Source organism: Parambassis ranga, chromosome 19 (genome assembly GCF_900634625.1).
Source record: "Parambassis ranga chromosome 19, fParRan2.1, whole genome shotgun sequence".
NCBI lineage: Eukaryota > Metazoa > Chordata > Actinopteri > Ambassidae > Parambassis > Parambassis ranga.
Genome location: NC_041039.1, coordinates 22,196,123 through 22,213,028, shown reverse-complemented (window position 1 = coordinate 22,213,028; position 16,906 = coordinate 22,196,123). Strand labels below are relative to the sequence as shown.

At 41.2% G+C, this 16,906-nt stretch overlaps 1 protein-coding gene across 1 annotated transcript in view; it reads left to right on the top strand.

Annotated features, from left to right (window-relative positions):
- LOC114451856 (solute carrier family 23 member 2) overlaps positions 1-16,906 on the top strand; it is a 36,951-nt gene that overhangs the window by 3,238 nt on the left and 16,807 nt on the right. The window contains exons 2-8 of the mRNA XM_028430791.1: positions 1,397-1,552; positions 4,882-5,039; positions 5,946-6,126; positions 6,913-7,094; positions 10,524-10,641; positions 12,952-13,108; positions 16,085-16,338. Coding sequence (XP_028286592.1) covers positions 1,397-1,552; positions 4,882-5,039; positions 5,946-6,126; positions 6,913-7,094; positions 10,524-10,641; positions 12,952-13,108; positions 16,085-16,338 — 1,206 coding nt within the window. The remainder of the gene's footprint in view (positions 1-1,396; positions 1,553-4,881; positions 5,040-5,945; positions 6,127-6,912; positions 7,095-10,523; positions 10,642-12,951; positions 13,109-16,084; positions 16,339-16,906) is intronic.

Below are 16,906 nucleotides of genomic sequence, written 5' to 3'. Positions count from 1 at the left end.
TTCCTTTTCTTTTTCTTTTTTAAATTCCTTTGTCAAAACCATTCATTAACCACAATGCAACCCTCTACAATGTAATCTGCTTCCTGAGGCAGGTCATTAGACTAACCCACTCATCCAACCCTCCTGGGGCCGCAAAGGCTCTATTTTTGTTTATTCCAGATAAGAAGGAACCATGAGTGCTACAACTTTCTTCCACTGTAGAAACTTCCATGGTGACAAAATGCACCAAAGCTCTTGCCAAACCCTCCATTTCTGCTTGGCCTTAAGTATTTTTGAAAGTGGCATAAGTTGTCTTTGAACTGCCATGCTGAGTAAAACCAGCCTATCCCATGAAAATAGCCCTGTTATAGCGCTTACGAGAAGGGCATTTAAAAGCCACAGAAATGATTAGGAAGAGCCTACAGCCACATTAAATTTGCAACTTTAAAAAGTTACTTAGCAGCTGCGTCTTGTAACAGTGTTTTTTTTTTTTTTTTAAATGTGGCACAGAGCACTGCCTGCAATCTATTCCCGTACAAGCATTACACCGACTTGATTCAAATGAATGTAAATATAAAGCACATTATTTTCTGGTACGCATATTCAAAGCAGCATTATTTCCAGTCTGAACAATATGACGCACACATACCTGCACGCACACATACCAAACCGAGCGGTGCAATTCAACCACAGATTCTACAAAATATAGTTCCAACAACACAAAATATAGGCAAACACGGCTGCGCTGAATATTTATAGGTGTCCACGCTTCCTCTTTCCGTGTCTTTTGAATATGACTTTGGCTGTGAATCCAACTGCTCGGATTTAAACTGCACCCTGACCCAGAAAACGTAGCGCCTCATGTCTTCTTTTCCCACAAAAACAAAAATAACATGATCTCTAAAACTGAGAGGATGAGGGGGAAATGTCATAGTGGGACATAAATCATTGGTCAAAAATACATGAAACTGGGTCACAAAGGTTTTTGTGGCAGGAGCACCAAAGCAGTCCAGCATTAAGCACCTTCATCAACAGCATCTTGATAGAATTTGGGAGAAGGTATGTTGTTCACCCTATCTGCCCTCCACTAAAGCTCGCATTGATGTCATATTAATTTCACTGTGTAAGCTCGGTATTTGTCTAATTGAGAAAAACTTAACCAGCAGCCCCAGACTGCAGTGATGGAGGAAGGCTTTCCCTGAACTGCCCAAGTTTTAAAGACAAAGAAAAACAAAACTCTAAATGAATCTTTTGCTTTGTGAGAGTCTCTGGTATGCTAACAGCAACAATCTAACCAATCTGGATAGAATTAAAGCAGAATACATTCAAGAAAATATTGTTTTTTATTTGATTCTGCTTGGATAAATGACCTCGCTGGATTAATGAGTTGTTTGCCATCGGTATGCTTCTTTTCAAGGGCAAAGACAGTGATGAACAGCCGCAGCTGACAGTTGACATTGGGGAGCCACACACAGAGGAGGGTCTGAAGGAGACGGCGAACAAAGGCGTTGATCTGTTCTACTCCCTGAACGACAGGCCGCCGTGGTACCTGTGCATTCTGCTCGGCTTCCAGGTAAACTCCTCTCAGGACTCGGTCCAGTGTGCTGTAACATTACCACACCTTACGTGAAGTAAATACCAAAGCAAAGTGTCAGAGTACGTCCTTGTAACGCTGTGTTAAGAGAGACTGCAGATTTACACCTCCAGCAGGACGAAGGTCAGATCAGCAGACTTTACTCATATTAGTGTCTGAGTGATAAATGTAAGTCCAATATTTGCACCCCTCGTAGATTTGTTTTGGACTCCAGCACGCCCTGTGGCTCATTAAAATCGCTGAGAGATATTCCATCATCAGTTAGCCACATGCTAACTATAGTTATGGAAGGTAGCTGCAGAGGGATGGGAACAGACTGCAAATGTTGGTCTTGTAAAAGCAAAACAATGATGTGAAAGAGGCGGGAAAAAAAAGAAAGAAAAAGATCATGTCTATGAGGTTGTCCTGCAGATGAACTCTGCTGGTGGACAAAGGCATCTGAATGGTGAAGTGTTCTATAAAAAACATAGTATAGCAGTGAGGTTGTTGAATGCTACAAAAACATTACTGTAGTGAAAATCATAGATCTAGTGCAGATCAATGCATCTAGCTATGGTTCCACATTTCAATCACTGATCCAAAGACCAGTTTTGGGATCTTTTGGAAGACACAGACCTCCTCCATGGGAAAATAAAGGTCTTTAAGTAGCAGCAGTTACACAGACAACACAGCATACATGACAAGTGTACACACACTATTTAATAATCATAGAAGGATCCAACATTGAAGGTTGGCAATAAGTCTAAATTGTCCTATCTATAAAAGAGATAATGGTATCCACAGTATTGACAGACACTGATCACATTTCAGCCATTTTCTCTATGGATGTACAGGAACTTTCATGTTACATGGTTAAAGAAGAAGAATGATAAAAAGTGCATGTTTTTCCAGCTGGAATTTTAAATAAATACCAGCAGCCATAGGCTTAAGGGGTTTTAATGGGGTTGCTGCTTTTATAGTTAAATATCAATAGAAATTGAAGAATCGTGGGCCCCAGAATAAGTTATTTAAAGACCATGAGGTTTAAAATGGAATTACAGTACCCTTGAGGAAATAGTTCTTTTTGTGGTTCTTATTAATTTCACAGCTGAAACAACTTCTTTTCCAAATGGACCATTACCTTTCAACAGCTTGTTGACATGCGGCGCAGGTGTCTCGAGTTTTCTATTAAATGAAATACTACTAAGAATAATGGCATGAACAGCTTATGTAAAAAACACATAGCACACATAGCAATTACTATTTTAAAGCTTGGTAACCTAGGTTGGCTTCGGTTAACACGGGACACTTTAAAGACTCTTTTATACAGAAAAGACATAAAAGAAAAAGACAGGGTTTAAACTCCCAGGTGGTCGACTCAAAGTCTAAATACCACATGTTTCAGTGTCATCTGGGTCACCTTTAGCTTCCCAAGGCTTAGCAAACCAAGGCTTGACACACATTTTTCACACTAAATGAGACCTCATTTATTAGAGCATAATATATCACCGTGTTCCACCTGCCTTGCCTGTGCTACAGGTTGTAATTTACACCACAATTCATCTGACCCAGCATCTACAATGGCCTAACAGCACCAACTGATGTGTTGATTTAGATGATGTAACTTAACTTGTTATAAAGTAAAAGCTTAAAATTGCCCCAAATAGTAAAACAGTTTTTGTAAAAGAACAAAGCTGCCCTCCAAGGTGTGCTCTAGTCCACCATGAATCCTCCTTCTCTGTTTCCCATGTCATCAAACCCATCTTAGACATCGCTCTTTGACTCGTGGGAGTTGCAGGTTAGAAAATACTCCCATAAATCTGAAGACACCTTTTGCCTTTAGAGAGATGAATCATTTTTTTGCAGTGCAGTGGTATTAGCAGCACCAGCTCTGACCACAGAATTAGGCGTTCTTTCAGAAGGCAAAGACAAACGACCTGTTTGGTTGATTTAAGTCAGAGGAGTGGTTGTTGTTGTGTGAACCAGACAGAGCGTCTCAAGATTTATGTCTGGGGTTAAAGAGTAACGTCCTGTCGTCTGAAACGGCAAGGGCATGTTCAAACCACTGTAGCCTGAATGTATAGAACAGCTGTCACAAACTGAGACATTAGCTTTTTTATTAGCATTTTTGTGCTTGTGAATATGTCTGTTCTCTTTGTAACATGGATGTCTGTAAGGATTGGAGCCATACTCAAGTAGCCATATTAGCAGCTTCAGTTCTTGGCTCTATCACTTTAGATTTTCAGGATTTTGTAGTTTTAGTTGTAGGTTAGAGGGGGATAGTGGAGGATCCAGTCTGGTGCCATTTTTAATGGGTTTCAGTTACTGCTTTATTAGGTTTAAGCATAAAAAAAATGATCCTATACTTGTTGAAATAGCCCTTTACACAATCTTAACCCCAGAAGAATTATCAGTAAACAACCCCCACATTTGTTTTCTGAACTTTTTTCAAGAAATTTGGTGTACATCTCTTAATTTCTTAATCCTCCAGCAGATCTTTGCAGAAACAAGTGATGACTTAACTTCTCCACTCTACTATCTTTCACAGTCTTGTTGATGCCAGATAACCAGTCTTACTAATTCTTTTTATATTCTATACATAGAATTAGTCTGGACTCTGTAGGCTTGAGTTGGATTTCCTGGGGGCAGAATAAACTGCCCCTGGCCTGAACACATTTTGGCACACATACAACCAATCAGAGGAAGAAAACATAGACTGAGCGACAACAACCAGACTAGTAAAAACAAAAGACAAGCCAAAACAGCGTGTAGCGGAGTGGGTGAACACTGGTGAATGGCTATTGTGGGTTTTTCCTATAAAAACATCAAGACAAATCCAAGGTGTTATTTGCAATTAAACTAATATTTTTGAACAAGGCAAGCAGCAAGTCACCACATAAAGCCTGCACCGTTTTAGATAAACAGTTATAATTAGTACGATGGGGTTTGTATCGAGTGGAACTGGCTGTGGAACGGAGGGATTCCAGACCCATTTCATGGAGAACATTTTTTGAACAAGTGAATGAGTATGGATGGTCAGGCTGGAAGCCAGACGGCAGAGGCAGAGATCTGATACCTCTTCAAATCCCTCCTTACATTTACACCTGCATTTATCCAGATCCATAAATGATTAATCAGTTTGAAAATGATTGCCAAATTGTTGCCATAACAAAACAAAATGTGTGTTAGATTGTTTATAACAGAAATGGTGTTTCCTTTATTTTATTATTCAGAATCTTCAAAAGAACCCAAATGATTGAGTTTAGTTTTATTTTTCCGGTAAGGCGCTGCTTTTGATCATCTCAGTGTGATTTCTTCTACCTTTGCAGCATTACATCCTTGCTTTCGGCGGCATCATCGCAGTCCCGCTGATTCTGGCTGAGCCGCTCTGCATCAAAGACAACAACGCTGCCAAAAGCCAGCTCATCTCCACCATATTTTTCGTGTCAGGGTTATGTACACTGCTGCAGACAGCTGTTGGCACCAGGTAACCTAACACCCATTTACAGCCTGACTATACCAATGATCCAGAAACTACCAGGCCATACAGAGGTTACACACACACACACACACACACACACATGCGTTTACGTGAGAATGTCTGCCTGTGTGACCACTTAAGAACTCTAACCCTTTGTGGAATGGTAATTACTGTGTGTGAAAGTCGAGCCGTCAATCAGTTTGAAGATTAACAGTGGGTTTAAAGCGAGGGAATGCCCCACTGTAGAGTACTTCCTTTTCTTCCTCATTGCCCTGAATGTTTTATACCTCTGACAATGAGGAAGTGTTTGCCTTTTTTAGTGTATTTTTTTATTTACTAAGGATTATATGATCGTTTACGCTGCCTTCTGGCAGTGGTTCACGCCTTGATAAAACAGAACTGAGCTGAATTTGTCCTGAGGTTAGAGCTCATTGGTTTACAAGGAGAATAAACTGCACCTCTGGGCTCTGTGGAAATAAATTCTGAGAGTTTTAAGGCTTAATTTGTGCCTTTTACCTTTGTTATAAAGATCCTGGCACTTTGATTACAATAATCCCTCTGGAAGTGATGGATTAATCTTTATGCTCTCATGTTTGTGTGGGAGGCACACTACAGTACAATATGCCAAACAAGAGGAAGTAAAGAATATATTAACACAAAAATTGGGGGAAAAAGAAGATTTGGAATAGTAATTTCTCAACATAGGGGCTGTTCATGGAGCTGCAAAGCAAAAGAGCTTGAGGCCACAATTTTGTGTAATTAGAGGATCCAAGTCTGACAGTTTCACAAGCTGCAATTATGCTTTGTATATAATCATATCATCATGATTAAGCTTTTTTTTATGCAACCAAAAATCATGTCCGACACATTAAAATTCCTGCCCTTGAACTCTGTCACTTTACTGACTTGCAGGTTACCGATCCTCCAGGGGGGGACCTTCAGTTTCATCACTCCCACCTTGGCCATTCTTGCTCTTCCTAAGTGGCAATGTCCGGCCCCAAATGCACCTGTGATGCTGACCGTGCATCAGAACGGCACGCACTCGCTGGAAGAGGAAAATTCAGATGAGGTCTGGATGTCACGGATACGTGAGGTGGGTAAAATACTCACCTGCATGAGTGGATGTCTGTAAAATTAAATGTAAGGCTGTTACAATGGCTATATTGGTTTTCATTTGGGTAATAAAAATGTCTCTTCCCTAAACTCCCCTGAAATAAAGCTAAATAAAATAATGTATCTACAACAAGAAATATAATCACTCCACCTTGTCCTGGGTCTACCTCTGGGCCTCCTCCTGGTAGGATTTGCCTGGAACACATCACCAGGAGAGTCACCCAAGGGACATCCTAAGTAGATGCTTGAACCACCTCAGCTGGCTCCTCTTCCTATGCTTGTGACTTGAACTCCTGCCACATGAGGCAGTAACTTATCTCAAACCTAGAGAGGGCATCTCACTCCTTTCTTGCTAAAACCCATGGCCTCAGATTTAGAGGTGCAGATTCTCATCCCTGCCGTTTTATACTTGACTTCAGACTGCTCCAGTGAGAGGTGGTCAGCTTCAAGAAGTCTACATCATTCAAACAGAATCACATAATTGCTTTCTTAGGTTTCAAGTCAGCAGAAACATCTTCCCCTGAGGCCACAGATGTTTCACAGAGGAGGTTTTCTACAGGGACTGTACAGCTCCTTGTATTACTGTATATTTTTATGTTTATTATAAAATGCTTAATGATTAAATAGTTACAAATTTGTGGATTAAGGTTCTGTCTACCTTCAAGAGCTTGAAGTGACCAAGAACCTGAACAAGTCCAGTGGCCTCGCTTCAAGCTCTTGAATGAACATGACCTGGACGACATTCTGTCTGCCTGACCTTTTACAGATCCAGGGAGCCATCCTGGTGGCCTCTCTGCTCCAGCTTGTCCTGGGCCTCTCCGGCATGGTGGGCCTGGTATTGAAATACATCGGCCCTCTGGCCATCGCTCCCACCATCAACCTCATCGGCCTGTCACTCTTCATTGAAGCTGGAAAGAAGTCTGGAGGTCACTGGGGAATAGCCGCTCTGTGAGTGTTGTCAGAGTAGTTTTACCTCTATCTTTATTTATTTTTTGATTGATTCTTTAGCGGCACGTTCCCTGCTGATATCCCCCACTACCACCCAACAGACCAGTCCCGCTAGACTCTGCTTTGGTTTGAAAGAGTCAAAGAAGCCATCTATGTGAAATTTGAAAAATGCTCTTAGGCTTCGTATTTGCACTAATTCCTCTGTGTATTAGCACATCTTATAATGTTAATCACAAGCTTGAGTTGTTCTCTGTAATTAGGCTGAATAATGATGTGCCTCATAATGAAATCAAACCTTTTGCATCCCTAAAGACTGTAACACCCTTGTCTCTGTGCAGCCTCTACACAGTTTCCACTCCTGGTTTAACATAGCAGTAATGGTCACCATCTGAATCCACCTAATCTCCACTCCTGTAACTCAAAGTTCCACAGTGTCTCTGCTTTCATTTACCTTTGCCCCTGCCCCCTGCAGCTCCATCAGATCTGTCTTCATTTACCCCCGCCATCTCCAGATAATGCAGACTCATTACATAGAGCGATCCTTGTGGGTGTTGAAAGGTCCAGCACGTCCACCTCCTGGTGACATTGGAAATCAGTCATATCCATCTGAGCCACAGTGGCTTATCCCTCTCCTTCGCTGCTCCTCCTACAGGAGTCTCAGGACAAGATATCATTAAGCAAAAAAAAAAAAAGATGTTCTCCCAGATTCACAAGATGCTGCCAGTCTGTCTGAAAACATATCAAGAGTCACATTTTTATATTTTGGTATGTTGTAGTTTCATAATGGGAAAGTAGGTTTTTTTTTTATAATAATTTGTAACAATTTTATATACTGTATAAAAATGTACATCTAGTACAAAAAATATGTGAAAATCACATTAAATTACAGCTTGTAGGTCGAACTACAAAAGTGAATATTAAATTAGTTTTTATTGAATAAAACCCATCAAAGCTAGAATTAGATTATGTAAGATTATTGAGAAAATACCTCTGGAACACAAAAGCTGTGATCATGACAAACAAAAACAAGCGAATATGGGTGTGAAAATGAGTATCAGTGGTGTGTGTGTGTGTAGATGCATGGCTATGTGGGATGAATGTTGTAAGTGCAAAAACAATAATCAAACAGATACTTTCTGTTGGTGGTGTGGGCACACAATGTGGAGTCAGGGCGTAGAGACAGTCGAGGCCGCAGCGCTGGATCAGGCGAAGCTTAATGCCCTGCGGATCACTGGCCAGGTGCTGTGCCTTACTGCTCTGGTCAGTGCCATACTGATGAAGACCTGCAATTAAACACCAAAACACAACAGCACCATAGCAACCTTCATAAACACATTCTGCAGATGCAGCAAATATGTCTCCTAGTTATCAGAATGTATGACATCATCTAAGTTAACTACACACACCTTCCACATCACCTAACACCAAATTCATAAGGCTGAAATGTGGCTGGTGCATTCCTCAGACCAAAAGGCATTACATTATAAGAGTAAAATAACCACTGGGTGAAATGAATGAGGCCATGTCTCTGGCTCTTGCTGATAGGGGTATTTGCCAGTATTCTTGTATTAGATCAGGAGATCTACTCTTCTTCCATACTCGGATGTGGGCTCGGTGACACTATTTACATACTCTGGAATCTGTAAAGACTCTTAAAGAATTTTTCACTCAACCATTGCAACCATTTACAGCATTGCTTCCTCAGCCCCCATACACACCCCCCACACACACAAAAACTGGGGAGAAAGGGGCATCACCACGCCCGCAGGACATGGACCTGTCGTAACTGGCTTCTGGCTGCTGTCACCACTTGCCTCTCAACCTGGAGATGATAAAGTTTTCCTTTTTCCTTTGAGCTGATGCCAGAGTTTTTTTTTAGCCACCTAGTCAATATGATTGTGTGGCAACTGACTGAGTTATCCTGCTAAGGACCCATGCACTGTATGACCAAACTCTAGCTCATTTAGACTAAACCCTGTACTCTGTTGCACCACTTCCCTTGCTGCTAATAACAACCAGAGAGGATCCTAGTCCTAGTAGGCACAGAGCATTGCCTTAAGTGCCCCCCCCCCAATGTCTAAGCCTGGTTGTGCCTCATGCGCAACTGCTTCAGAATCTCAGTGAACTGACAGGACAAAAAATGTGACCCCTGGTCTGACTCAATCATTTTAGGAATGCCAAAGATGATTGTAAATTTGGTCGAAGCATGCACAACAGCTTTAGTTGTAATCCTTTGTAAAAGATAGTCTGCACGATACCTGGTAGGCACAAAACAACAGATTAGTGGCTCTTATCTAAGTAGGCAAAGGACCCACACAATCTATGATAAAATCTTCAGAAGGTTGGTTAATCGCAGGAACTTCTGGTTAGGTTTACTACTCACTTGACATGTGACATAATTTTGACAGAAATACCTCAGACTACAGAATACAGACTTAATGAGCAATAATGAGCAATCTGCAAAACCACACCACGGAATTTCATACAGAGGAAATGTTTAGGTTGGATTGGAATGAGGTGGAGAGAGGTGCACAGTGGGACTAAGAAATGAAATCATCCTTTTTGCTGCTAAATGTTCACTATTACACCTCTGTTGAAATAACATCCACAATAACATTTGAGCAGTATTTTTCATGCACAACATGTAGTGCTTCATGACCAGCATGAAATTCCAATCAAAGGCAGGGACTACTGGTACCCTTTGGTCAATCGTAAACCTAAGTTGAAGATGAGTTCTCCACAACAATGATCACTGTCCCATACGAGTGACTTTATGACGCCCCATAAAAGCTTACACCTCTTCCCCCGTGTAAATTCACTTTAAGTCCTAAAATCTCATAGGCTGTGGGTCAGATCTGGAGGTGACCAGGAAGACAAACTCACAGGAAGGGTGGGCCATTAAATGGGGTCATGGAGATGAACACATTCTTTCAATCAAGATCTGGATTTACAACCTTAGCTTGATATCAACCAGAGCTGTCTCCAAAGAGCAGACAACACCTAACAGAGGAAATGAATTACAAAAGTAGGGAAATTACACACTTCTCAATACATTCAGTATACCTGTCTTCCTTTGATCTTCTGTAAAACTTACTTAACACATAAGTACTCATAAAACACATTACAGTTATAGGCATACAGAAATGAAAACTTCATGTTAGGGACACACTTCTAGATATGTGGACCCACACCACATAATAACATCATGTAAAATAAAATCTTTCACCTAACAGGGTTTAGGCTCTGGGTGTCTGTAAAGCACACAGAGAGCATTTTATTTGTAATAGGTGCTCTATAAATTAAATTGAATTGAATTACATGGAAGCATGCCTTGCTTAAGTGCAATTATGCTAATAGCTATGAGCGAGGCAGCGTCTTCAGGGAAATAACTGAGTGACACTTTTTGTCCTGTCTTCTGTTTTCCCACAGCACAGTCTGTCTGATCCTCCTGTTCTCCCAATACCTCAGCAAAGTCAACGTTCCAATGATCGCATACAAGGACAAGAAGTGGAAGGTTTTCCAGTATCCGCTCTTTAAGCTCTTCTCTGTGAGTTATTAAAATGATCAATGTACTTTTAGAACCTGGAAAACTTACTACAAATTCATTCTAACATCCCAAAGCAGGATGTTTCATTTCTGTTACACAGAAAAAGTAAATGTATGTTATTTTGGGGTTTTAAAAAATATTTATTCATCATTATTTTCTTTCCCAATTTGCTACAGATGGTTCAACCCTCCCAGCTTTTGGTACTTTTCAGTGGTTATTTTCAATATGCTGTCTGATGCGGTTGTGATCTCAAATCAAATCGAAGGTTGATTAATTGAATGGCAGCTAGCTTTTTTTAATGCTTATGAAGAGGTTGAGAGTTAGCAAGATGAAACTAATGACAAAACATTCTCATAGCCGTTCATTTGAAGTGTTTCCCTGAGGGCTATGCCTATGAGCATGCAGAATGTACAAACAGGGCTACCTGAGAGCATCGGGTGAAAGGTAAGGTGAGAGCCTCTCAGGTAGAATAAATCTTCTCGCCACCTAATAATGACAAACACTAAAGGCAGAAATTCCACCAGAGAAGTTGATTGGTTCATGTTTTGGTATGTTTTACTATGAAAAAGTAACAATTTTTATAGTTACATATTATTGTCCAACATCAAAGATTTTGAAATGACAGGTGAAGGTTCAAAGAATGAGCATACATACAGTAAGAGATTCTACCTACAGCGATGCTTGGCACTGAGCAATCATTCACACTTACAGTCTGACTGGGTGAACACGTTAACTGATGAGGTTGTCAAGATCAGAAGTGAGGGAAGTATAACACACAGACTCCACCTGTCATGTCTTTGTGCCTGGGAGCTGTTCTTTGATGGCTCCTGCTTGTGATAAAAACATTCTTCTTTGCTCTTTGTCCCCTTTACTTCCAGTTAGAACTAGAAAAAAGCATTTTCAGAAAAAAATGTATTTGATGGCTGCATGCTGAAGGATTTGCTCTAAATTGTTAAAGAAGCTGAAATCTAAATTGACTTTATTTAAAAGGTTAAAGAAATTGAGGGACAGCTCAGGTGAGTGATGGAGAGGCCAGATTGAGATGGTCTGGACATGTGCAGTGAATAGACAATGCTTATATTGGTAGAAGAATGGTGGCAGTGGAGGTGCCAGGCAAGAGTTCAAGAGGAAAGCCAAAGAGGAGATATATGGATATGTTGACAGAAGACATGAAGTTGGTGTGAGAGAAGAGGAAGCAGAGGATAGATTTAATTGGAAACAGATGATTTGGTGTGGAGACCCCTAAAGATAACAGCCTAAAGAAGAAGAAGACGCAACATGTTGACAGCACAAACCTCCTGTCTGACCTTCCAGTGCGTGAACTGTCTGAGGCTGTAATAAGACCCGAAGAACACAAGAAGAACAGGCTGCAGCATTTTAATGTGGGAAAGTAGTAAACAGCTGAGGAGTGATGATTGTGATAGATGTGTTTATTGTCTGATAAATAGGCAGGTCAATCCTGTTTTTTGTATGTGCTTGTGGCTCCATGGTAACACACTTTTGTGTGCAAACAGACCTACTGCCCCTGACTGCAGCTCTCAAGCCGTTATAATGCAGATTTTGAGGTTTGCAACCTCTCAAACCACCTCTTGCAGAATCCAAACAGAGACATTTATATGAAAAAAAAAAACTGTGTGAATCACAAGATGTTGCTCTACAAAACTGTGATTTAATGTTCATCATGTCAAAGATGTAGAATTGTCAGCAACCTAGAAAAGAGGTTACCTCTAGTTGTTCCTCTAGTTTTGTTCCCAGTTTATATGGGCTCATAATGGAGCTGCCCTGAACAGCTGGCTCTGGAGTCCAAAGCATTTGGCTCTTGGTTCACTGTTACAAAGCCAACGGATTTCCCTTCAAATGATCCCTGTCAGGGCAAAGGTGCAGGTGCTAGAGCAGGTTAGAGAGATTTGCTTCAGGGGTCTGCTGAGGCTCTCTCCACTGTAGGAGACGTCATCCACTCTAGTGCTGAACATTCTGCGCGATACGCACTAATGGACAAATTAGAGGCAGCCCAAGAATTGATTGTAAAAGCACTTCCAGTTTAAAAACTGATCAAGATAGCCAGCATCTGAATATAAGTGTAGTAGTGAAGATGTTGTGAGAAGTTTAAAAGTTGATCTTGGTGTCTGTCAGTTAAACTTTCCCAGTTTCAGCCTTTCCAAGTTGAATGGGTTTAATTCACTTTTATACAGCAGGCTGTCTGAGTATAAGGTGATTCTTTTGGAACATGCAGAACCTTTTGAGACCTTCTGAATTTCAGAAATGTATGTTTTATGTTGGCTGAACTCTGGAGACACTTTCTCCATCCAGGCCTTGTTTGGGATGTGCGGTGGCTGGCTGCTCTGCTTCCTGTTGACCATCTTTGACGTGCTGCCTTCGAAGTCCGATCAGTACGGCTTCTCAGCCAGGACTGACATCAGCCTGGACGCTGTGGCAAACTCCCCATGGTTCCACGTGCCTTACCCAGGTAAATGCACAGGTACCACATGTGTGGTATTGTTATTTGTGACTGATGGTGACTATTTTCTGGTTGCCCACCTATCCATTTTGTTCATTATCCTAAGACAACTTGACAAGATTTCTTAAAATTTGACACAAAATTTCACATGTATAGTCAGCGTGACCTCAGGAATGAACAAGTCCATTGCGTTTGAAGGGTTACCAGGAGAAAGACTCATGGAAGCACAGCCGAGGTTCACAGAACTGCATCTGAACAAAGCGCTTGTTGAACAATGTCTCATGGACAGATGAGACCAAAGTGGAGTTGTTTGGTCTTGCCTGCTGAAAAACAAACGCAGTATTTCAGCAGAAACACCTTATACACACTGTCAATCACGACAGCGGAGGGATGATAGTTTGGGCTTGTTTTCCAACCACAGGACATGGACACCTTGCAGTTGTTGAGTTGTCTGAAAGATTGCCATGATTCTAGTCATCACCCAGAGTAACAGGAGGTAACATTTTCCTATGTTGCAAGGTTAACAAAAACTGTATATAAAACAGATAAATAAAAAAGAAATTAAAGAAATAAAATTAAACAATATAGCCCAGAGATCTCCTAGAGGAAGCTAGCATCTCTACTCTCACTTACTAGTGACACACAAATGAACAAAGCCACCAGTAACACTTTGAAAGTATCAAAAAACAAGCATACGGTTTACAGTAATTACAGAAACAAGGCCCACAGAGGTGAGCTGTTTACATTACATCACATCGTCAGGCCTGGGCAGCCATCCAGACAGTCATGGACTTCATCTCTGTCAATCTATCAGGAATGACAGTGGGGGGTGAGCACCGGTCCTGGTCAGGAGCTCACACCTACAACATTCCCAAATACAACCTGAGAGGAAGGAAGAGAGGAATGCATGATAAAAGCGATTGGTAAAACCTCCAGGGTGGTATAGTACAACCTGTCAAATACTGCTATATACAAACTGTCAGGTGTCATTTAAAACTGCTGAGCCTGGCTCTTCTTACAATATATTCTACTTGTCTGCAGCCTCTGCTTAATTTATGCTTTGAAAAACATCCAAATCGAAGACACTCTCGCTCTGTTGAGGATTGCACAACTGCTCTTTTGTCATCTGCCAAAATGTGTCAGCATGAAAATTGACAGCCATTGCTTCAATTGCTTTAAGTATATGTTAGTGCATAAAGGTGTTTAGATGATCATAATGATAGATCTGTTAGACAGCTGTTTTTATAGTCTTGTTAGGATGATAAACTTCATGAGAGCAGCCCAACAAGTTTCTGAACATGTATCGGAGTATAAACAGAACCAAAAGTTTGAATTATCTTTTGACTTTTTATATCAAAGAAAATAATCCTTTGAAGGGAAAACCACTTTTTAGATATATATTACATTAAATACTACATATATTATAAGATCCATTGTCTTATTTTCATTCCTAAATATTAAGTGCATGTGACCGTCAAAGTTTGGAAAACCTGACTAGCAGTTTTATCATTTGCTCATCCCCTGCTGTTTGCAGATGGTACATTTACTATGATCTAATCTGCAATTAAGCCAGAAACAACTGTGCCAGCAACACAAAAAAACAGTGCTTTTATACGATAGTCAGCGCCACACAGGTTGGAAAGTGTCTGTACACACTATAATTCCCAAGATTCTGTAGTATTATTGTGCATAATGGCTTATGAATAGAGGATATTAACCACAGAAACAACAGAATTAGTTTGTGGTAGAAGTAAAAACTATCATGAATCAAAGTTCTGCTAATCTGGATATTTGGCCTTTTAGACTGGTTTATGTGACTAGAGCACATGTTTTTATTTCTGTTGGTGCATACATACACAGTTCATCCATTGTTCACCTACTCTAGAGATGATAGATTGGCACACACATAAAAAAATGGCTGTTTCAGACTTTCAGGCTGGAGGCTGGGTCTCATGGGACCCTTGTTTGGTGTCATGTAAGCTGCCTTGTCCTGTACAGGGTCACAGCGGGTTGGAGCCTATCCCAGCGGTCAATAGACAAGAGGTGGGGTACACTTTGAATAGGAGATATCTTTGGTCGTGGCTCTAAAACGGTGGTCTTACGTCGCACTGTGAGGCAGGTTCCATGGCGGCCGTTGTCAGCATCTTAAGACCAAAGAGTGTCAGAAATTTAGGATGACTATCTCACAGTGTGACAGCTGCTACGACCTCTCACTCCGCGGCCACATCCTCCTCCTCCTTCTTGCATATTGAAATACGTCATAATCTGTGATCGCCTGCAAATCAGTAAATGGTCATCGTACAATGTGCACGCATCAAACTCGACGTTGTACCAAAGTTTATTAGATTCACGTCACGTAGTGTGTCTTATAAGATTGCTTAGGGAAATAGTTCCTGCAGTGACAAGCATGTAAAGAGAACACCACTGAAGAAAAACATGCCTGTGCCAGAATTACACAATGCTCATCACATCAGAAAGTAATTACACTATATATCATCCAATGCAGATTAACATCAAAGTTTCCATGGACAGATGCCAACCAAGTTCTTTCCAAATGTCATGTATACCTTTGGCCAAGTCACATTTTTTTATCAGACCCTGTTGTGGTGAAAACAGAGAGCCAGCAACTCACAATCACCTGCTGTGTTATGACTGTGAGGAAAAACACTTCCGCAATGTCTTCACTTCTGAGATTAGCTCCTCTGGCAAAATACCATCTTAGCGTAAAATTTGAATCTGTCCAGATGTCTGTGAGTGATCAAGCTGGCACGGTAACTGTCGAGCAGATGTGTACGTGTGGTCTTTAATGCACCATGTGTGTCATACATCACTAAATCAAAGCCTAAAATCACAATATTTCCCTGCAGTTGACTTATTATTACAAATTCATTCAAAATGTATTAGTTTATATAAATAAACAAAAACATTTTACACTTCTTCTCTTATTTTCTGCCGAACAAGTAAGCTCCTACTGTGTGTCCACAGGTCAGTGGGGCATGCCTACAGTGAGTTTGTCTTCAGTGTTGGGTATGATGGCGGGTGTCTTGGCGTCCACTATGGAATCCATCGGTGACTACTACGCTTGTGCTCGTCTGTCCGGAGCCCCTCCACCGCCCACCCATGCCATCAACCGAGGCATTGCTGTGGAGGGCATTGGTTGCATCCTGGCTGCACTGTGGGGAACCGGAAATGGCACCACCTCCTACAGCCAAAACATTGCTGCACTCGGCATTACCAAGGTACACCTTGTAACTGTCTGTAGGTTTGTTATTGGCCTTTTTAAAGCTGCTTCAAAGCCCCTTTCAGCATGGTCTGATTACTGTCTAATAAAACTTTCTAGCTTTTTATTGCTGCCTTTTGTTGCTTGACAGCTAACACAATGTATCCCCCTCATCTTCCAGGCTGTATCACTTTGTCCAGGATTTCATAAACTGGCTTTAGGCCTGATTATCAGCTAATCCTCTGCTACCAGTGGGTGACTGTGTTTGCTTTTGTGGTCGCTTGCCACATGCCTGAGCTGCGCTTTGAGGTCTGCCAGAGGTTAACTGCTTCCTGGCACAAAAATCCCCTCTTTTAGAACTGGTCTTCTAAAGTATGAAAGCGCAAGTGGACTTTGTGAGCTCAACCTTTGACCCGCTCCCGTGGTGAGAGGCATGCAGAGGTCACATCCCACTAAGAATGCTCTTCCATGATTAGTTCCACTGTACTATGCACAATAGAAAGTCATTGTGAACTAAACCTCTTTGTGTTACAACATCTCATAAATACCTGGTGCACCATTAACTATAATCCGTCACCAGGTGTTTT